Source organism: Zonotrichia albicollis, chromosome 17 (genome assembly GCF_047830755.1).
Source record: "Zonotrichia albicollis isolate bZonAlb1 chromosome 17, bZonAlb1.hap1, whole genome shotgun sequence".
Lineage (NCBI taxonomy): Eukaryota > Metazoa > Chordata > Aves > Passeriformes > Passerellidae > Zonotrichia > Zonotrichia albicollis.
In genome coordinates, this window is record NC_133835.1 from 1,984,561 (window position 1) to 2,006,842 (window position 22,282).

A 22,282-nucleotide genomic window follows, 5' to 3' on the forward strand; every position below is an offset into this window, starting at 1 on the left:
AGATGTGCCTTCTCTGGATGAGTTTCCAGGTGACCCATTTTCCATCCTCAGGCGTGGGGATCTTGAGCCACATTGCCCTGGAATAAGCGGCGGTGGGTGTCTGGAGCAAGCAACTCATGTCTGTCCATATTTGCAACTTGTAGGTCAGCAAAGGAGAGCCTGCAATCCAGGCTGTGTGCTGCTCAGCAGCAGATATCACAGCTGGAGATGACCAGGAACCATCTGGAGGCTCAAGTGCTCTCAGTCACACAGGCCAAGGACGTGATTGAAGGTGAGAACCTCGTGTGCTTTGTTTGTGGTGCTGCCCCTGCATAGAGAAGCTGAGCACCCTGCAAAGCTGTCTCTGTCCACAGAGCTTCTGAGGAGTGCTGGGGATGGAGACACTGAAAGGGTCTGCGGTCAGTAAAGTCAGTAAAGAGCGTGACTCTTGCTCTTGGTCATGTTTGCAGGACAAGTGAAGGGCCTGCAACATGAGCTGGAAGCAGAGAGAGCTCTCAGGAGGCAGGAACAGGAAGACACAGCTCAACAGCTCCTGCAGGCAGAGCAGCAGCATCAGGAAAGCCTCAGGCTTCAGGGAACTGCTCAGCAACTGGAAATAAAGAAGCTCCTGCAAGACCTGGTAGGGGACAATATGCCTCTGAATTGTCCAAGCCAGCCCTGTGGGTTGGTGTAGCACAAGCAGAGGCTGAGGGTGTGAAAGGGCAGCAATTCTCTGCCAGAGGCCTCCCGCTGCTGGGCTGGGCAGCAGAGCCAGCAGCTGAGACTTGGAGGAGCGTGAAGGGCCCCAGGATGGTGCTGGGACAGTAAATGCAGCCATGGCTTCAGGGAGGGTGTAAGAGGAGTTCCAGAGCAGGTTGGGCAGGGCCCACCCAAAGCGTGGCAGCCCAGGGCAGGATCATCCCCGAGTCCCACCAGCCACAGAGCAGATGCCAACGTGGAGCAGATGCCAGCATGGAGCAGATGCCAACAGTGCTGGTGGCTGCAGCCTTGGGAACTCGTTTCCTTTCTTGCTGTGCTTCCATGGTAGACAGAGGGATTAGCTTTGGGCAGGAAGCAAATGGAACAGGCCCCTTGTCCCTGGTCCTTCAGTCCTTGTGACTGGGGCAGCAGAGAGGGGAAGGTGACACCTCCTCTTCTGAGTGCTTGGACTCAGTGCTTGGGAAGGTCTTTGCCAGCAGAAGAGATTCCACAAGTCTGTGATTCCTGCACCTGCTGAGCCTCCTTTTGAATTCCATGACAGAACACAGTTTCTGCTGTGCAGAAAGCCAGTGCTGTTGACCTTTCCAGTTGGGGGTTTTGGGAGGGATGGAGCTTCACATCATTCAGCCACAAGCTTGCCTGGGACTTCATCTTGCAAAGTTTTCCTCCCCTCCTCAGGCAAGTGAGCGTGAAAGGCACCGTGCAGAGATGCAGGAGACACTGGAGCAATGGGAAAAAGAGAGGGCAGAGAGAGAGCAGGAGCACAAGAAGGTGCTGTCTGAGATGAGGCAGAAAGTTGCCACCCTGCTGGCTCAACAAGAACAACTAAGGAGATTTGAAAATGCCAAGCAAGAGGTAATGATTGTGAGAGAACTGGTGTGATTTTTTGCAAGGCTGGAGCTGTGGGAGATTGCAGGATATGGGGTTGTGTGGAGCATGCCCTCCGTGTCTTCTGCACGGAATTAGGGCAGGTGAAAGCTGAACGGGGCTGTCTTTGGCACCAGGAATGAGCCCTCTCATAGGAAGCCAGGCAGAAACATCAGCTGTCAGCTGAGAGTTTTGTGCTGCTCTTGTGCTCTGTTGTTCAAAGATGTACCTCAGGGTATCTTCACTGTTCTCCTTCTGCTCCCCTTTTGGTGTGTACTGGTAGATGTTCATGGCCAAGGAGAGTTTGTAGGACTTTTCTTTTGTGGGCATGGGGAGGGTGCAGCAAGAATGCTGACAAGAGAAAAATATTTTTAAAGGCTTGCCTGGAGTATTTCTGAACAGTAATGCAGAGATGTCTTCTGGGCTGGGTTTTAAGTCACTTCCTGGGAAGCTGTGTCTCCCCCAGGGCAGGCAGTGGCCCAGGGCAGCAGCAGCCAAGTGCTCTGAGAGCACGGGAGCCCATCAGCCTTTGGCCCTTGCCACGGGGATGTTGCAGGAGGAGTGTGAAGCCCTCTGCTCTTTCCTCCTGTGCAGGTCCTGCTGGAAGAGCAGAAGGAGAAGAGTGCTTTATCAGAGGCACTGCTCCAAACTGAGGGAGAGCTCAGCCGAGCCCGCCAGCAGGTCCAGCAGCTCAGGCAGGAGGTGACAGAGCAGCAAGAGAAGGGGCAGGTAAGTGTGAGTAGGCAGGCAACAGAGGGCAGGGCAGTGACAAGGGCACAAAAGGCAGCTCCTGGAACTGAGGAAGCAAGGGCTGCTTCAGGCCCTGGGAGCACAGAGCCTGGTAAGCTCCAGAGCTCAGCCCCAGGAAGGAAGGCTTGCAGTGGAAGCAGAGCTGGGTACAGAAGCCAAAAGAAGCAGCCGAGGGAATGGGATTTTGAGGCAGCAAGTGGAAAAAGCTGAGCCTCAGGGCAGGTCCCAGGAAGTGACTCTGCATTTTGTTGCCAGACCATCAAGGCAAATCTGCAAGCTGAGCTGGAGGAAGCTCACAGTGAAGCCCAGGCAGCTCAGAGGAGGCACGAGGAAGAGCTACAAGGCCTCAAAGAGGAAATGAATCTCCTCCTTGAGCAGAGGGAGGCTCTACAAAAGCAGGTGAGTGAGAGAGCAGTGGCACTGCAGTCATGCAGCAAGGGGTCTGTGGCCTTCTTGCTTTTCCATGGCAGAGCAGCAGCTGCTGGGCTGAGCCCTGGGGCTGTCTCGTGCTCTGGGGGCTCCATGGCAGCTGCTCTGAAGGACACTCAGTGCTCTGCTGAATGTCAGCTGCTGCTCTGGACAGCTGGGCTAGTCCTCTGTGCTGTTGGCCAGCAAGCAGCAGCATGGATTCCTGCTGGCCTCTTCTTGCTAGCCTTGCTTTGGCAGGTGCTTTCTCAGGTGCACTGCTTGGTGGGCCACTTAGAGACTGAAACAATTTGTCCATATCCTTTGTGAATCTGGTGCTCTCTGGACAGGGAGGAGTGGGAAGTTTTCCTTTACCTTTGCTCACAGCCTGTGCTGTGGCTGACTGTGACTGTAGCTGTGGCTGTAGCCTCTGACTGCTTTGTTCTGTTTGATTGGAGGTGGGAGAGTTGACATCTCAGCTGGCAGCCTCCCAAGAGTGCCAGGAAAGGACTGTGCAGAGAGCCCAGCAAGATGTGAGGAAGGCCCAGGAAGAGTCCAGGCAGAAGCTGTTGGAGATTGAGCAGATGCAGAAGATGCTGGAGGAGGCAGAACATCAGAAAAAGTATCTTCAAGTGCATCTGGAGTATTTGGAGAGGGAATGGAGTCAATGGGAAGAAGTGGCACAGAAAACTTCAGAATTGCAGGCTTCAGTGAATGCCCTAGAGAGGGAAAAAGCCAGGTAAATGAAATCCTGTGGCACTCTGCATTGTGCTGAATGGATTCCCTCTTTGCCATCCTTGCACCTGCCAGGGGCTCTGGCAGCATTCCCTAATTGCCAGATTCTGCAGTCTCCGTGCAGACACGACTCATTGATGGGATGTTGAGTTCATTTTCTTTGTTTTAAGCCTTCAGATAGAGTTTTTCTGAAGACAAAGGCTTTTGGGGTTGCCCTTTCCCTCAAGGGGATATTGTGTTGTTAAGTGGGGGCGTTGACACTGCCCCAGCTGCACTGTAAGGAGCTGGATCCATCCATCAGCTCCACCTTGGGGCCTGTAACTTGAAGCCTTTGGAGTCTGGATCAGCCTGGCATCTGATGCTTTTTCTGGGCAGAACCATCTTAAGGCCCTGATTGCTGCTCTAGGCCAGATTGGCCTTGGAGGCAGCCCAGAAACAAGAATGTCTCTGTTGCATCGTTCCTCATCAAATGTCCCCCGGTGCCTGCAGGGGGTCAAGCAGGGTCCCTGTCACCCTGCACAGTCACAGGCATTTCTGACTGTGCAAAGAATGCAAGAAACAGGGCCAAGGTATGGGGGCTCCTGTTGCTGATCAAGTTCTGCCAGGCTTCATTGCCACAGGATTCTTCCTCCAAGAAGGAGACAAAGGAAAGGCAGGGCACTCTTGCTTGGCTCGAGCCTTGTGCATTTTCCATGAGGTTGTGCTCCAAGCCGCAGCTGCCACTTTGGCCTTTGTTTCTCCAGCTGAAAGTAGGATGGGTGCTGGTAAATGTTAGGGAACTTGCCAGGGATGCCCTGGCTCTAGGGTGCTGCTCCTCCTACCTGGATGTGTAAGATGGGGGAGGAAATGTCTCTTCCATGCTGACCAAACCTCCCTGCTTTGGAGCCTGGTTAGTGAGAAGGAAATTTTTCCTCTCCCCTACTGTCTTCATTCCAAGACTTTGTTAGGTTTGTATTCACATTCCCATCTCAAAAAGAAGGTAGGGCATGGAGGCAGGAACTCACTGTTTTTTCAGGGAGAAAAGCAGAGCAGGTAAATGCTGGGCTGGGACTGCAGGGGGAACAAAGAGACAAGTTGTTGAGACAAACCTCATCAGACAGAGCAGTTTCCCCCTGAGGTGGTGCTAGTCCAATGAATTGATAAATGTGATATCATTTAGTAATGAGTCACTTGCTTCCCTTCTAGGCTGATTCTGTCTTTGGAGGAAAAGAATGTGTGCCTCAAGACACTGGAAGAACAGAACCTGACACTGAACAATCAGGTGTCTCGGTGTCAATCTGCTCTTCAGACGGCCGAACAGCTCTCTTCAAACCGCGCTGGACAACTGCTGGAGCTCAACAAACAGGTGAGCTGTGCAGTGGCATCCTCTTCTCCAGGGACACACAACAGCACCTTTGCCTTGGAGGCCCCAAGCTCTTTTCCCTCCCAGCAGAATCCACAGCTGCCGTGTTCTGCCCGGGGCTGCTGCTGCACCCTGAGCCTGAGGCTGGATCTGGTGTCTGCTGCAGAAGTTTTCCCCCATCCTCTCCCAGGTCCCAGAAGGAAATGTGGGAGGCGAAGCAGCAGCAGACTCCTCTGGAGCTTCTCTGTCCCTCTGTTAGCAGTGTTGTCCCAGACAGAGTTGGTGCCTATGCCAGGCTCTGAGCAATGTGGGGACACAGAGGTGGCTGTGGCAGCCTGGGCAGGGCACTTCCAGCACAGCCAGTTCAGCCGCTGTTCAGAGCTGCAGCCCAAGGATGCCCTTTGTCTTTCCCTGTTTTCTCTCCATTTGTCTCCATTGCAATCCTTGTTTCTGTGCCTTCTGGGTTTGGCATGTTTTTGGCCTGAAATAATTTCTCCTTTGTTGGTCTCCTTGTGGCCCACCCTGCTGCCTCAAGAGCAGCCGTGTCCCTGAGGCTGTGTGCATCCATCTTGCAGATGCAGGCCAGGCTGCTGGCAGAGCTAGAGGAGAGAGAGCACCAGACAAGTCAAGAGAAGCAGCTGCTGGAAACTGAGGTGTCTGAGCTGCGTGTGAGGCTCCAGAGGTCTGATGACAAAGCTCATGCCTTGGCCATAGAGTATGAGGCTGTGGAGCTTGAGCTGAGGAAGACAAAAGCTCAGAGAGACAACCTCAGAGCCCGCAACCTGGAGCTGCAGAAGGATTTGGAATATATTGAGCAAGGTACAGCTTCTCCTCTCCCACTGACTGCCCCATGCTGTCTCACCAGCTGAGGAGCTTTAGCTGGATGCCTCAGCTCCATTCCCCCAAACTCCAGGCCCTGCCAGAGTCTCCAGGCTATTGGCCTCTCTGGAGCAGGGCTGCACAGGCATGCCCTCTCCTTTGTCTCTATTGAGTTGCTCACCGTGTACAAGGCCAGGACGAAACACACTTTCCTATCCCTCTGAACCTTTCATTCCTGCCTTTTTCTCTGCCTGGAATTTTCCTTCATTTCTGTCAGCTTTGGAGCCTTTGTGGGCTTTTGGCCTGGCAAACACAGGGAGGTAGAGAAGACAGTGCTGTTGTCTCTGCAGGATGCACATCAGTTTGCCTTTGCTTTGCTTTTCCATTTCCCATTTCCTCTTTTCTTTCCCCTTTCCTTCTGCAGAGTGGTTGCAGGCAGAAGCCAAGCACATCTCTCACCAAATTGCCCTGGAGAAAGAGGCCACTGAAAGGCAGGAAGAGGCTGTGGCTCTCCGTCAGGAGGTGGCATCTCTGAGGACGAAATTGGAAAAGCTGGAGAAGGAAAGGAAGAATATGCTGGTGAGATTGGCAGATGCAACAAAGTGCCATTTCCTAGCTATGGTTGGGCCTTGTGTTCATAGTTCTAAAGAGCACCAGCATAAAGCCAGTTAATGCAGAGGCTGCTGCTGATTTTCCTCCATACTGGGCTTCTGCAAACTTAAACCTTTAGTTCTCAAAGTTCACACTGTCCCTATTGACATTGCATGGTTTGGGGAATTCCTGGTGTCCAATCTCATGTTCAGATTTCTAAATATCTGGATCTGGAAAGAGGGGGAGAGTCCCAAGTTTGCTGTTAATAGAAAGGTGTTTGGCCTTGGCCATGGGAGAGCAGCCAGTGGGGAGAGAGGAGAGGAAAGGCAAGTGCTGATCCCCAGCAGGACGTGTGCCTGCAAGGGGAGAACTCGTCCTGAGTGGCAGCAGAGAATGACAGACTGATGTGGCCATTGCTGCTGCCAGAGAGGGCAGTGGGGCTCTGGGGGATGGAGCCATGGAAACTCTACACAGGAGAGGTGGGAAACCACTGCTGTCAGCCCAAGGGCAGGGAATGAAAGGCTGGGGCTGTTTGCTCTTCCCTTCCTCCCTGATGGAGAGCACATCCTCGTGGCACTGCCTGAATCCTGCTTAGTGTGCATTTGCAATCCTGGCTGCAGTTCTGGCAGCTCCTGCCCAAAGGAGCACTGGAGTGGAGCTGCAGGAGGCCAGGGAAGGGCAGAAGGGAAGCTGGGACGGGCTGAGTGAGCTGGGAAAGATGCAGCATCAAGGGGGGCCCAGCAAAGCTCTGCAGCATCCCGAGGGGCAGAGAGAGAGGGGCATCCTGTGCCTGCCCCTGCAGCAGGAGTCCAGATCTGGTATGAAAAGCAAAGGGAGAGAGGGAATGAGTGACCCTTTTTCTCCCTGTTTTGGCAGCATGAACGGGAATTGTACCGGCAGCAGATGAGAAATCTGGAAAAGAAGAATGAAATGCATGCACTCAACATGCAAAGTCAGCAGCAATAATTCCAGTAAAAAGGAAACCATGCAGGAAAAGCTGAAGCCTGGGGCTGCTGCTTTGAAGGATGGAAGAGAGAGAACTCTGCCGGCTGCACTGACCAAGGGTAAAATTTCCAGAGTGGCTCTGCAGAAACGCTTGGCCTTCCTGAAGGGATACACTTGTATCCAGGCAGGCACTGGCACTGATCTTCATGAGGAGAAGAGAGAGAGGCCTGAATTCCACTGTGCACAGGAGAAGTGGTGAGCAGGTAAATTGGGCTTTTGCTGCGTCTGCACAGCCTCAGGCTCGTCTGGAACTTGGCATCTTAAGCCTGGCAGTGCTTTGGAGACCTCTGCTTGTCCCCTTGCCTCTCCCTGTCCCTGCTGTGGCCCCGCCCTTTGTTTGTTCTCTCTCTTGTGGCAGCCCATGGCTTTCACAAGGGCACCTTCACTGCGCTGCCTCCCTCCCTGGCCCCGTGTCCCTGCACACACACACTGGCCTCTCTTGCACAGCCTCCAGCGAGAGCTTTTTGCCCCCAGTGTGGTCTGGTGCAGTTCAGGGTCTCCGAGTAGGGCTTTCCCTGCCTTGATGTCCAGAGGTGTTTTGCTCCATGTTTGCTGACAGCTTTCTGTGATCCTCTCTCCCATCCAATGTGCAGGTAAACCCTAAAAGGAGAAGAATCAGAACTTTTAGGAGAATGTTTCACCCAGATTACTTTCCCTTGCCTGTGTACCCTAGTCTGCCCATCAAAATCTGTCAACTTTTGAAATTATGAGTCCTCCAGTAGCTCAGGGGAGCAGCAGCCCTCGTGCTGAGGCACAGCCTGTGAAGAAAGGGGTCAGTGGCCTAAATGTGTGCTCTGAAAATCAGAGCTGGGTTCCTAAATCCCATTGGAAGTCTCAGTAATGGACCTGTGGTGGCTGAGGGATGTAGGTGGGAAGGGTTTGGCAGCCTTGAGCTGGACTTGTTGATGCTCTGAGCTCTGTTGTGTGTGGGAGCCTGTTCCTTTCCCCTTGCCCAAGGGCAGAGTGTTGGTGAGGGCTGGAGCTGGAGGCTGTGTGTGCCCCGAGAGCCGGTACCGTGGGGCTGCAGGTGCTCCTGCCAGCGTGGGCTTGTCTGAGCGGGGCCTTGTGCCTCTTTCAGGTGTCCCTGCTGCAGTCACAGCTGGCCCAAGAGCGACAGCACCACCTGGAGAGCTGTGCAGGGAGCAGGCAGGAGACACAAGCTGCAGAAGGGACCTCCTTGCTTCCTGAACGTCTCAGACGGGAGCCAGGCTGCAGCTGGATATAGATTTAGACTTAGTCAGTAGTTTATGTTTAAAGGACAGTATAGGTGTAATTGAACCTTTATACAAATGTGTTCCATAGGATGAATATATATTTATAGGAAAATAAAGAGTTTATTATGATCATGAATAAACTAAACGATCTTTATCAGGATTATTTACTCCCTAGTGCAGAACGATAAATCCCATTATAGTGCATTATGTCTGAAACAACATTGAAGCAATTCCAGTCCAGCCAGCAAAACCAAGTCTTGATTAAAGATTGATGCCACTCACCGAAACCAATGACTATGGGCAAACATTCCTCTCAGCCTCAAGGCGTGACCTTGAGGAGCATCCTCACTACAGGGAGGAATCTGCAGGAGGGAGACATGTGCCATGAAGCACTTTGGTGAAGGCAGGAGCAATGTGCCACGTGTGGAGCTTTTTCATTTGTCCTTAGGAAGCTGCAGCCTGTTTGTTCTCAGAGTGACAGAATCTCAGGCTGGGGGAGGCTGGAGGCACCTCTGGAGGTCACCTTGCCCAGCCCCTGCTCCACCAGGGCCAGCCAGAGCCGGCTGCCCAGGCTGTGTCCAGGTGGCTTTTGAGTCTCTGCAGGGATGGAGACTCCCCCAGCTCCCCGGGCACCTGCGGCAGTGCTCGGCCACCCTCCCAGTGCAGCAGTGTCTCCTGAGCTCGGAGGGCCCCTCCTCTGGGTCACTTTGTGCCCGAGGCCCCCGGGCTGTCCCTGGCCCTGTCCCCTCTGCAGCCTCCCCCTGGCTTTTCATGCCCAGGGATGAGATGCCCTGAGCCTGCTCTGCTCCAGGCTGGGCAGTGCCAGCTCTCTCAGCCTCTCCTCATGGCAGAGACGCTGCAGTCCCTCCATCAGCTTCATGGCCCTGTGCTGGACTCTGTCCAGTCTGCCCCTGTGTCCCGTCCTGGGCAGCCCAGCTCTGGGCCCAGCACTCCAGGGCTGCCTCACTGCAGTGGAGCAGAGGGAAAGGATCCCCTCCCTCTGCCAGATGTGGCACAGCTCCCAGTGCAGCCCAGGACGCTGTTCTGCATTGCTGCAGGAGCACATTGCTGCCCCATGGGCATCCTGGTGTCCAGCAGAACCCTGCCAAACTTCAGGTTTCCAACTGGGTGGCCCCCAGCAGTCACCGCTGCCTGTGGTTGTTCCTTGCCAAGGACAGGCCTCAGCACTTGTCATTGAACTGTCCCCCTTGTTGAACTGTCCCTCTGCATGGCAGCACTTCTCTCTGGCAGATCAGCCACTGCTCCTGGTGTGTGGGAGGGCACAGCCTGGCCCTCTCACCCTGTTCACTAACAAAGGTGTCAGGAAGGACTGGGCTCAGCATTGTCTTTACAGGGTCCTCCGCTAGACTCTGTTCCACTGATCACCAGGGTTCCAAGAAGGTAGAGTCTGTACAAGGCACCTTTGCTTGTATGTATAAATTCAGAAAGAATTGGCAGGATTTACAACAGAAATTTCTGCTCAATAGCTTATGTGGGAAAAATGGAATGATCCATGCACCCTCTCACTGGTGGTGGGTAAAGTGGTCCAGGTGGCAGTGGATGTCACCTGCACAGGAACTGTGTCAGACTGGTGTGACATACTGTGGGAAGGAGCACTCTGAGGGAGGTAAAAGCTGGGCTGTAGAGATCATTCCAAGACTCTTCTTCGAGCCATACAAACCCCTGTTTTGTGAAGATCAGGAACAATTCCTAGACAAGGGCTGAAGCTGCATACATCTGTGAGTTCCTTTACCTCCTAGGTCAATTTCTCCATTAATGATAGCAGATTGTCCTGGTTTAAAAGACAGATGTCTTCCAAGGAAGCTGGGAATCTTCCTGGAATGCACAGATAGCCCCCTCCCTCCAAATTATTACCTGAAATTACAGGGCTTCTAGCCAAAGATATGGGAAGAGAAATATCAGTTCTTCACTAGAATATAAAGATATGTATATGTAGGTGAAGAGGAGAGAACAAGCAGCAGCGCCCCCAAAGCAATGCCAGACTCCTCCCACCCGTTGAGCAGTTCTGCCTTTGCTGTAGTTCTGAGCACACCCGGCAGAGGGCGCTGCGAGCTGAGGCGGGGCAGAGGGGCTGCAGTGACTCTGCCCTGGCTCCAGGGGGCGCTGTCGGCCCCGGCGGCCTCAGGGGCCACGGCTGCGAGCCCTGAGCCAGCCCCGGGGTTAACGGCGGCCTCGGGGACACAGGGAAGCTGGGGCTCTGCTTTTCCCAGCTTCTCACCTGGCTCTTGCAGTATCCTGGAGATGGCAGCTCTGCTCTGGTTCCAGTCAAGCAGCCCCTGGGGCTCCCTCTCTCCAGAGAGAGAGAGAACACAGGTGAGGTGGTCCCATTTCCCAAGAAGCACCCACGCAGATGGTGAGAATCTTCCTTGGCGATGGCAAGTGTGTAAAAGTCTGTCAACCAGCATCTCCAGCAAGCAATGGGCTCACCTATGGCTGGTAAGGAGAATTCTGAAACAGTGCCGGATCAAGCACCAAAAACTGCCCAAAGTGCCCTGCTCCTAGCATGGCCAGCTGGTTCTTCCCTCGGCAAGCCAGTGCCCAACCCTGCCCTCCCTGCCTGGAAGTTTCCAGTGGAATGGGAGAGTCATTGGCCAGTTCTTTTGCATCTCACTTGCCCCGCAGGCAATTCATTCCCCACAGGCATCAACTGCTCTCTCCTCGCCACATCCCCCTTTTCATGTAACAAATGAGAGAAAATTCAGCAAAAAATCACCCCAAACACACAACATTTTTCACCCTGAATTTTCCCATACCAACATGTTACATCAAACTTTGACTTTTAAATTATATACATCCATATATTATCCTAATTATATACATAGATAGATACATACATGCAGAAATGGATAACGGCACAGTGTTTTGTGCAATTCACCCCAAAAACAAGGTCCCCTGGAGATATCCATTGTGTCTATCCATCTTTCTGCATCACCCACCAAGTCCAATCCAGTCCCTGAGCAAAGACAACCCCACACGTGCATTTGTCTTTGCTCGAGGCAGAATTAATCCCAACAGTCTTTCCCAGCACCCCTCTCATGTGCACCACCAGAACTTTGTCTCCACCTGCTGTGCATTGGGCAGGGCCAGCTTGGTTGGTGGAATCTCTGCTATTAACTAACCATGTAGCCTTTGCTGAATGCAGCTTCCACTGCTTGAGGGTCCCATCCCCCCCATTGCCTTCAATGTGTTTTTGAAGAGTTCATTGCACTGCTGACCGTTCCTGGCTGCTGGTGCAGGGTCGGGAATGTGATACACCCACTGAATGCCAGGTTCTCCAGCCCAGGTGTTGATAAGGTATTACAGCGACCTGAGGAGGTCTCCATGGTGAGAGAAGGACAAGAATCTTGTTTCTTGATTAGAAGGCTGGATTTATTGATATATGATATATGATACATTATAACTATACTAAAAAGAATAAAGAGAGAGGTTGCAGAGAGCTGCTAAGCTAAGAATAGAATCAAAAGAATGAATAACAAAGTTCTGTCTCCAGGGAATCTGTCCCCGAGCTTGCTTCTGTGATTGGCCCTCAATTGTAAACACGGAGCCTGAGCCAATCACAGGATCACCTGCTACATTTCACAGCAGCCGATAACATTGTTTACATTCTTCTTCTGTGGCCCTTTGCTTCCCAGAAGATGCACAAATCCCAAAGAAAGGATTTCTGTGAAAAAATGTCTGTGACAATAAGGCTGTCCTTGAGATGAGTCCCTTTGTTGGACTCAGTTCTCTCACAGGTGCCATGCCTCCAAAGGAGGTGCTTTTCAAGGCCCAACATGGTGTTCTGGGCAGTGCCATGAGACACAGGGTAGGTCTCCAACCATCCAGTGCTGGCTTCTGCCATTGGGAGCATGTAGCACTTGCCTTGGCGGGTTTGAGGCAGCCTGATGTAGTCAATCTGCCAGGCCTGGCCATACTTCTGTTGGAACCGTGGCCCCCATACCACAGGGGCTTCACCCGCTCAGCTTGCTTGATGGCAGCTCCCGTCTCACAATCATGGATAACCTGGGAGATGCTGCCCATGGTTACATCCAGCCCTGGCTCTCGTGCCCACCTGGAGTTGGCATCTCTGCCCTGATGGCGTGAGGCACCATGGGCCCATCGAGCTGTGAACAACTGTCCCTTGTGTTGCCAATCCAAAACTATCTGTAACACCTTGATTTTTGCAGCCTGATCCATCTCTTCATTCTTTCCGTGCTCCTCAATAGCTCATCTCTTGGGCATGTGGGCACCCACATGACAGACTTTCAAAGGTAGCTTCTCTACCCAAGTGGCAGTGTCTTGCAATTCTTCTGCAGCCCAGTTTGCTTTTCCCCTATGCTGCCAACTGGCCTTTTCCCACATTTCCAGCCAGGAAAGGCCTCCACAGAGCAACGTCTACCATCCATGAGTCAGCGTTTTATTCTTGATGGTCAGCGGAGATATTGCTGAAATCTTGTTGATTACCTCAGGGGTATCTGGCATTGTCTGTACTGCCAGTTCACTCCAAGGACCTGGACTTCTTGGACAGGTCACTTGACTTTGCTCTTTCTGATGGGGAAGCTGGCTTCCAGCAGAATCCGGAGGATTTTTTCTCCTTTCTCAAATAATTCCATTTTTGAGTACCCCCACACAAATGATGTCACCAATAGACTGCAGGTGTTCTGGAGCTTCACCTTTTTCCAGTGCAGCCTGGATCAGTCCATGGAAGATGGTGGGGCTGTGTTTCCAATCTTGGGGCAGTTGGTTCCAGGTGTACTGAACAACCCTCCAGGAGAAGGCAAATGGAGAAGAGGGCAGCGGCTGAAGCCATGCTGCCAGCGTGGGGCTGGGCAAGGCAGTCGCTTGGCCTTGGCTGGCCTTTGGGCGCTGAGGCGGCTGCTCCCAGCTCTCCTGCCTCCCGCTCCAGCTGCCCGACTGCTTTGGCACGGCCCTTTGGCCTTTGGGCCCTGTGGCAGCAGGACGGCGTTTCACACACTTGTGTTCCACGCAGGCCGTAAGAATGTGGAGCCTGCATGAAAGGCTGGTGGAGCTCCTGCAGGAGAATGACAGCGAGATGCTTAGGATGACCATGGTTCTCCTCAGCGGTTTGTTCCTGTGCAATGGCGCTCCCATAGCCAGTCCCCTCGCCCTGCAGCTGGCTGGGGCGCTCCTGCCGCTCTTTGACAACGTAAGGCTCTGCGCCTCCAGCCACGGCCACCGGCTGCTGCCCGCAAACTTTGTGCCCTGTGCATTTTCAGGCCTCTGCCCAGGCGGGCGTGAAGCAGCCGATGACGAGGTCTCCCTTCCTTTCATACAGGATGACAGCCAGGTGCAGCTGTGCTCCATGTTCATCTTCCGAGAGTTGCTGCATTTTTTACCGGAAGGGGACAAAAAGGCCCTGAAGGCACACGTGCGCCTGAGCCTGCTCCCACTCTCCTTCCACTGCCATGACAAGAACCAGCGCATGGCAGAGGTGAGGACTCAGCGGCTGCCACTGGCCCCCTGGCAGGGGGCTCGGCTGCCTCCTGCTCTGGCGCCTCGTGGGCTGCAGCCTCCTCCTGGCCTTGGTAGAGGGACCAGTGCGGGACCTGTGCCCTGGGCTGTGGTGCCATCTCGGCGTCTCTGCTGCTCTCCAGGCCTCCCGGGAAACGCTGCATTGTTCAGCCACATTCCTGCACAGGAAGGACCTCCAACACATGCTGCGGCTGGATCAGACCTGGAGGTTCGGTGAGGCCCTGGTAAGGATGGCCGGCAAGCCCCAGCCTCAGGCTGGAGAAGCCCCCTGGCGGCGCTGCTAAGTGGGTGCGGCTGGCAGCTGCGTCCCTGCCCAGCGCTTCAGTCAGGGCCGCCTCCCTGCGCCCCACACGCCGCTGCCTTCCCCGGGCAGCGCGGGCTCTGCTCCAGGATCCTGTGGCCCCGAACCGGCTGGGCTGCGGGCGGCACCGCGGCTCCCCGCGCAGCAGCCGCCCCGCTGCCCCCGTCAGAGCCCGGCGCCGGCGGCTGCTGCCCGTCTGGCAGGGCTCTGCGGGCAGGGGAGGCCAGTGCTGGCCGCACGGAGCGCCCGGCCCAGGGGCTGAGCCTGCACCAAGTGCACCCTCCTGCCTCTCTCTCCAGCTGGCAGAGGACAGGAGCCGAGCGGCCGAGCACGTGCGCCACGCCCTCAAGTACCTGGAGAGCCCACAGGAGTCCCTGCGACAGGCGGCCATCAGGTTCATGAGCCCGGTGAGCCACCAGCCCGGGCTGCGCTTCCCCTCCCCGGCCCGGAGCAGCTCGGCCCCGGCCCCGGCTGCTGCCCCGGCAGCGCCATCCGGGCCCGGCGCCGTGGAGCCCCGCCTGCCCTCGGCGCTGCTTCCGCCCTCTCGCAGCCGTGCCCTTGGGCGGCAGCGAGCGGCAAGGGCCCGGCCCGAGCCCTGCCGGGGCCAGGAGGCCGTGTGGCCACAGGGCTGGCAGCGCCGCTGGGCTGGCAGGGAGCTGTGCCGCTGGCGCCCTGACAGCCTCTGTCTTCTCAGGGATGGCCGGGCAGCACCTCAGAGGCCACAAGCGAGAGCTCCGCCACATCTGTCAGGGTGAGTGAGGCCAGAGGGCTGCCAGCCCCGGCTGCCGGGGGCAGCTGCAATCCCTGCCCTGCTGCCCAGGGCTCTGCTCCCTGTGCGCAGCAGGGCTGCCGTGGCCAGAGCAGGCACTCCCATTTCAGGCCCACGAGGGGCAACAGTGTCCGGCAGCTTCGGGCTGATCCCCTTGCTCCCTGCTCCCTCCTGGCCATGGCCACAGCCGGCTGGCATGGCCCTGCCTCGGGGGTCTGCTCGGCTCCCCAGTGATCCGGGATCTGACCGTGCCTCTGTTCCTCTCTCTTGCAGCCCTTGAAGACAAGGTAGAGGACATCAGCCCTGCCACCAGCAGCCTGGCTCTCGAAACAGCCTTTGTCCTCCGCGCTGTGGAGAGAGCTCCGGGCTCCATCTTGCAGAAGCTGCAACATCAGTTTCGCAGGGCCCGCAAGAAACGGCCTTGTCTCTGGGGCCACAGCTGGCTGTGCTGCTGGCGCTCTGAGGAGAGCTGATTTGAGAGGCTCTCAGTCTGCTGGGGCCTTCTTAGCCGGGGGGGGATTTTTCTTTTCTTTAAGATTGTTTTATCCCTTCTTTTTAGTTGTTCTTTAGGATATAAATATAGCATGTGTTCTAATACCCAGACTCCCGGGAGCTCTCTTTGGTACCCAGCGTCCACAGGGCACGGGGGAAGAGGGGAAAACAGCTCCTTGTGCCAAGCGAGCAGCCCAGGTGTGCAGTGGGGAAGGGAAAATGGCCAGAAGCCCCTTGGCCTTTGCCGGTTCTGCTGAAGCCTTTGTGCTGGCCACAGAGCTGCTGGCCAGGGGCCGGAGCTGCAGGGATCGCTGCCGGCCTGGTGCCTGGAGATGGCCACAAGCCCTCCTGCACAGCCAGCAAGGGCCATCTGTGTCCTCCTGCCCGTGTGTTGCTGGCTGCATTGCTGAGGCCTCTGAGGTGCCTCTCGATGCGGCTCCTCTGGAGTTCCCTCGGGGCTGCACCGCTGCCGGGCACCTTGGCCGGGCTGGGGGAGACCCTGAGGGGACAACGAGGCAGTGGGAGGCCGTGAAGGGACGAGGTGCTGCACAGGCCCTAACGGGACAAGGCGCTGGGAAGGCACGAGGGCTCTATGAGAGGGAGTGGGTGGCAGGAGGCTCCAAGGGGACAGGAAGCCTGAGGGGCCGTGCTGCTGGCAAGCCCTGAGGAATTGGGTGTCAGCCTTGTTCCTGACAGCCGACTGCTCTGGCGCTTCCCCAGAGAGGCTCCCACGCCTGGGGCAGAAGCCCTGGAGGCTGGGCCTCAGCAGGAGGGTGGGGACACCCCGAGGTGCCCAGACTGGGCTGGCTGGGGACACGGAGGGCAAGGGGGCCCTGCCAGGGCACGGTCACTGGGTGCTGCCAGGGCAGTGGGCAGAGCAGGGCTGGCGGCCAGCCCGGGCCCCCGCGGCTGCCCAGGCCATGGTGCTGAGGATGAGGCCCTCCTGACACAGAGCTCTGGGCCCAAAGAGCTTCTGTCTCCGTGGCCAAGGCGGCGATGTCTCCTCGAGCAGGGCTGCTGAGTCGCTGCTGCCAAAGCGCCTCTGGACGCCACAGAAACAGCACCAGAGCGCGCACAGGAACAGCAGCACCCCGAACGCCGGCACCTGCTCCAGGAGGCGTCTGCACCAGCCGCCATTCCAAAGAGGCCATACTGTGGGCACTGTTGCACGTGGTTTAGCAAAAGGCTTCAGCACACTCGGCCACAATGGCTTTCTCTTGGCTTGCCAGCCTCACAGCAATGCTTGGCAGCTGCCGCTGCAGCCTGTGCCCCTGACTGGCTACAATCACTGTGCTTGAGGGCACACTCGCCTTCCACTGGCGGGTGTCCCAAGGCAGCGGCGTTGATGCCATCGTGAGAGGCAGCACGAGTCCTGCGCTGCAGCTGCCATCCTTCTCCTCCGTGCAGGTGCCTTAAAAACACATGCATGAGCTTCCAACCTAATTCCTGGACTGGCTTGGAACAAAGGAAGCAGCAGGAGGTGCTGAAGAAAGGCAGGCACTTGTGGCCACCATTCAGGGCTGGAAGGAAGCACTTTAGTGTCTGCTGAGGACATGGCTCGCTTCACAAGCTCAGGCTTTGCTGCCGGAAGATCCTGCTTTGCTCTTGCTGGAGCCCATTCCCTATCATCAATGCATGGGCTTCCATCGCTCCTGGATCAAGTCTGGTGGACCTGTGGGCAACAAGTCTGTCCCGTGTGCATCTGACAGCAGAAAAGAGCAGGACATGGCTGCTTCCAGCACTTGTCTTGGCTGCTCCTTCAGGGGCCTAGCAGCATCATCAGAGACACAGAACAGCTTCTCCTCCCACAGTTATCCCTACCCTCTGCACTTCCCCGGGTGCCTTCCTTGTGTTCACCAGGGACCTCCCTCTTTGTGGCCGTCCATTGCCGTGCTCAGCAGGCAGCCAGTTGTGTTTGCACGGGAGCTGCCACAGGATGACACACAGTACATGGACAGTTGAATAACAGAGGCTGGGCCAATTCTTTTTCTTTCAGAGTGCAAGACAGACAGAAAAGCACAAGGAAACATTACAGGGTTTTGGAGGAGTCTCTTTGTCCTGTGAAATTCTCTAGCTGCTGGTCTTTCTGTGCTACCGCTAATCCCTTCCTTGAAAAAATCATTCCAGCAAGGAGCAACATCATCTGACACGTACCAAGTGTTGCCACCAGTTGCTCCAGGTGCTCCTCCCAAGAGTCCCTGTAGGATGGAGCACAGCCCCCAGTGCACGTCGGCTTTGGCTGCCCTCTGGCAGAGAAGCCCTCTCGAGGCACAGGTCTCTGGGGCAGGAGATGGGCACCAGCGCTGCCAGGGCTCGGGGGGACTCTGCTTTGGCAGGGACTCTGCCACACCTGCTGATGTCAGTGCTCCCTGGGCCCCAGGGCTCAGAGCAGCATTTGTGCCCTGGCTCACACGTTCCTTGTCTCTGTCACACGGCCGCGCTCAGCGTGGCCACCATGCGGGACGTGTCCCGAGGAGGCCGTGCCAGCTCCTGTGGAAGGCCCCGTGCCCTTCCTGCCACGGCTGGGTCAGCAGCCACGGGGGCTCCTGCTGCCCTGAGCCTGCCCAGCAGGGCAGCCTTTGCTTATGGTTTGAGCCGTTCCTAAAGATCCTGTCGGGCTACCTGAGACACTTGGGGCAAGGCATTCCTTCCAACCTGGGCCACTTTGGGGGGGCAGGGGGCGGCCCCAGGGCAGGTGGCAGGGTGTGCAAGGGCCCTTTGTGACACGGTGCCGCATGGTCACCATTCCATGGAACGGGACCTTTGTGACATGCAGTGACCTAGGTGTTGGCAGCGAGGTGGCCACCACACAGTGCTCGGTGCACGCGACGGGACTGCATGGGACAGAGCTCAGTGCCCTCGTTCCTTGCTGACCCGCAGCTTTCCCGAGGCGTTACTCCTGCAGGTGACCTCGTGGCCAGACCACAGCACTTGGTGACCTCTGGCCTTGCCGAGGCTTCTCTTCTGCAGGTGCCCTTGAGGGCAGACCGTGGCGTTTGCTGAGCACGGTCTTGACGAGAAGTCTGCACAGTCTTTGTGGCTGGAGCCCTCGAGACCAGAGTGCAGGACTTGCTCTCCTGTAGCCTTGCCAAGACTCCACTCTTGCAGTTGCCTTCAAGGCACGGCTCCAGCACTTGCTGACTCCGACCTTTTCCCAGCCAACTTCACTGCAAGTAGTCATGAAACCAGGCAGTGACATAGAGCAGAGACCTGTGAGCGTGCCCAAGCTGGCCTGGGCGAAGGAGGAGCAAGAAGGCCCTGGAACTGCTCCAGCACAGCAGCCTGAAGAGGTGAAGCAATTCCAGCTACTGCAGAAGGGTGAGTAGCAGAGCTGGGCTGCAGACCTGGTGCTAGCAGCAAATATGGCCCCATTCCATCCCATCCCATCGCCTCCCATCCCATCCCATCCCCTCCCATCCCATCCCATCCCATCCCATCCCATCCCATCCCGTCCCGTCCCATCCCATCCCATCCCATCCCATCCCATCCCATCCCATCCCATCCCATCCCATCCCCTGGGGTCATGCCCATGGACAGGACAGAGCAGTGGCCAGGGCAGACACCCCACAGCCGCGCTCCATGCCCTGGGCCGTGGCGGGGCTGTCCCTGCCTGGGCAGCGCAGGGCTGGCCTTGTGTTCTCCGGCCTCTCCCGCAGCCCCTCAGCTCGGGCTGCGCTCGCTCTTTGCCAGGTGCAGCCGTGCGGCGCACACAAGAGCAGCAACGCACCCGTGGCCGCTTCCGCAGGACAGCGCAGGTACGTGCAGCCATCCCCGGCCGGGCTGGGCCTCTTGTCACTGCTCAGCCCAGCACCGTGCTCGCAGCACTCCATGCAACATCCCTGGCTTCTTGCCCTTCTGCTACAGATGGTTGGCAAATTCATCAAGAGGATTCGGGAGGAAGAGACCAGCGGCATGGGCAGCGTGCTCAGAGCGTACCCTCCCATCCTCAAAACCAAGACCAGTGCTGCCCTGCTGGATATGCTTGTGGAGGAGGGGCCTTCCACTCCTAAGCAAGTAAGCAGCCTGTGGCCTGGCTTCCATCCTCCCAGCAATTGCTTGGCCTCCCAAGCCACACCTGCTGCTCACTGGAAGCCTTGAGGCCATGGCAGTGTGGTGGCAAGGGAAGCACTTTTCTGGGGCAGCTGGGCACATGACTCCCTCTGGCAGCTTTCCAAGCCTCCCCTGCCTTCTCCAGGTGCCCGCCATGGTCAGGTACATCCACCAGTGGCTCGCGGCCAACGAGTTTCCTGACTACAACCTGTACAGGCCCCTTCTGGATCTGACAGAGGCACAGCCCGCTGATGTGGTGATGGCTCTCCTGCGTGTGGCCCCATCATGTGACAGGTACGGCGCCCACGTGCCCACAAGGCTCAGGCCTCAGCAGCCTGTCAGCCTGTACAGCCTGTCCCAGGTGTCTGACACACAGGGAATTCCAGGGCCCTCTGGCTCCTCCCTTTGCCCTCCCTGGCATGTCAGCCCCCAGTGTGCTGCCATGCTCCCTCCCTGCTCCTCAGGGGCCGGTCCCCACAGGGCTGGGCTGCCTGTGTGCTGAGGGACAGGGGGCAGAGGCAGGGCTGGCAGCCAGCTCAGCTCCCCGCTGCGGCCCAGGCCACAATGCTGTGTCCCAGACCCCCCTGAGACAGAGCTTTCACCCCACAGAGCTGCTACCACCATGTGGAAGACCATCATGTGCTCGTGCAGGGCTGCAGAGCCGGCCATGCTCATACTCCTTGACGTGCTGGCCAGCTGGCCAGAGCACAGCGCGTGCACCTCCGATGGGGACCACACGGCTGTCCTTGCCCTGGCTGTGAGTTTCTGCAACTGGCCTTTGCTCACCCCAAGCTCACCTCTCCATCAGCTCTCCATCCTCCCTCCACCCCTGTGTCTCCCTGCCTCAGGCATTGGGCAGAAACCCGGCCTAGGGGCAGCTTCAGAGGCACCAGGCCCGCTGCTCCCCCTGCGTCTCCGCTGGCCTCTCCTTCCCACGCCCGGGCTCAGCCACACTGACACCTCAGCACTGAGCTCGGGCTGCTCTGTCCTTTGCAGGCAACTGTGGTGATGTGGAAGATGCTCCAGATGCCCTGTGTCCCACATGTGGTGACCATGCATTTCCCCCGCCTCTTTGTGATCCTGCTCTTCCAAGTGCTCTTCAGCACCTTGGATATGCCAGAGGCGGCCGATACCTTCTGGGAGGGATGCCAGCAGCAACACGGCCTTGCCACCGACCCCAACAGGTGCTCCATGCAAGCCCTCCTATCCCTGCCACGTGCCCAGGGCAGGTGCCAGTGCCCCCAGCGTGACCTGGGCTTTGCTCTGCACACAGCTTTGCAGAGCAGACCCTGAAGGCCCTGCTCTGCCGACTGCACTATGAGGATGTGGTGGCGGCAATGGAAGACAAGCGTGGCTGGGACACGCTGCTCTGTGCTGACACCCACCACTGTGCTGTGGGCATGCTGGCCAGGTGAGACCCCCTGCTCCCCAGCTGGCCCCGGCATTTGTGCCCTGCGCCCGGGATGCCCCACACAGTCCCTGTGCTCCTGGGCCACAAGGCCTTGTCACCAAGGGACGGCCAAGGAGACTGCAAAAGCCTGGGAGAGGAGCGTGCCCAAGAGCAGCCCCCTGCCAGAGGGCCCGGCTCCCCCTTGCAGGGTGCTGGAGAAAAGCCAGAACTCTTTCAGTCAGTCATGGCAGAGGTTTACCCCTGCTGCCTCAGTGTTTTGCTTTCTATTTCCTCCTCTCAGAGAAATGCACCACGCATCCCAAGGCCTGTGTTCGGCGATTGCATTCCACCTGCTCGGGCTGCTCAGCAAAGACATGCCATCCCGGGATCTGGCCGCCATGGCGTTCCTTGTGGAGGTGAGCCTGAAGGCCAGCGCTGCCTGGCTGAGCTGCCTCCCGCCTCGCTGCCCTCTCGTGGCCGCAGCTGCCCGGGACGCTGCCCGCGGCCTGTGCTGCTGCCTGGGCCCGGCCCTGTGCGGCTCCCCCGTCACCGGCCTCGTGCCTCTCAGATCCTGGACTGCCTGGACTTGAGTGAATGCCGTGACAGCGTCCTGGAGGTCATGTCCAAGAACCTGCAGAGCGAGTGCAGGGAGATGCGTCGCTTGGCCCTCAGAGGCCTCCTGGTGCTCGGCACCAGTGTCTCGGTGAGAAGAGGGCAGCGGCTGAAGCCATGCTGCCAGCGTGGGGCTGGGCAAGGCAGTCGCTTGGCCTTGGCTGGCCTTTGGGCGCTGAGGCGGCTGCTCCCAGCTCTCCTGCCTCCCGCTCCAGCTGCCCGACTGCTTTGGCACGGCCCTTTGGCCTTTGGGCCCTGTGGCAGCAGGACGGCGTTTCACACACTTGTGTTCCACGCAGGCCGTAAGAATGTGGAGCCTGCATGAAAGGCTGGTGGAGCTCCTGCAGGAGAATGACAGCGAGATGCTTAGGATGACCATGGTTCTCCTCAGCGGTTTGTTCCTGTGCAATGGCGCTCCCATAGCCAGTCCCCTCGCCCTGCAGCTGGCTGGGGCGCTCCTGCCGCTCTTTGACAACGTAAGGCTCTGCGCCTCCAGCCACGGCCACCGGCTGCTGCCCGCAAACTTTGTGCCCTGTGCATTTTCAGGCCTGTGCCCAGGCGGGCGTGAAGCAGCCCATGACGAGGTCTCCCTTCCTTTCATACAGGATGACAGCCAGGTGCAGCTGTGCTCCATGTTCATCTTCCGAGAGTTGCTGCATTTTTTACCGGAAGGGGACAAAAAGGCCCTGAAGGCACACGTGCGCCTGAGCCTGCTCCCACTCTCCTTCCACTGCCATGACGAGAACCA

General features: G+C 57.2%; 1 protein-coding gene across 1 annotated transcript; it reads left to right on the top strand.

Moving 5' to 3' along the window:
- The first annotated feature begins 417 nt into the window (after positions 1–417).
- Positions 418–5,677, top strand: LOC141731115 (uncharacterized). Its single transcript, XM_074553870.1, has 8 exons — positions 418–619; positions 1,378–1,554; positions 2,161–2,295; positions 2,572–2,715; positions 3,180–3,460; positions 4,642–4,801; positions 5,374–5,617; positions 5,664–5,677. Exons 1-8 carry the CDS (start codon positions 440–442, stop codon positions 5,675–5,677), a joined length of 1,335 nt encoding a protein of 444 aa, XP_074409971.1. The 5' UTR covers positions 418–439.
- The last annotated feature ends 16,605 nt before the right edge of the window (positions 5,678–22,282 follow it).

Excerpts from the sequence above, each read along its gene's own strand:
- LOC141731115 (XM_074553870.1), top strand. The coding sequence starts at position 440 with ATGTTTGCAGGACAAGTGAAGGGCCTGCAACATGAGCTGGAAGCAGAG. Across the intron at positions 1,555-2,160 it reads TTGAAAATGCCAAGCAAGAG|GTCCTGCTGGAAGAGCAGAA; the intron begins GTAATGATTGTG and ends CCTCCTGTGCAG. Across the intron at positions 4,802-5,373 it reads TGCTGGAGCTCAACAAACAG|ATGCAGGCCAGGCTGCTGGC; the intron begins GTGAGCTGTGCA and ends TCCATCTTGCAG.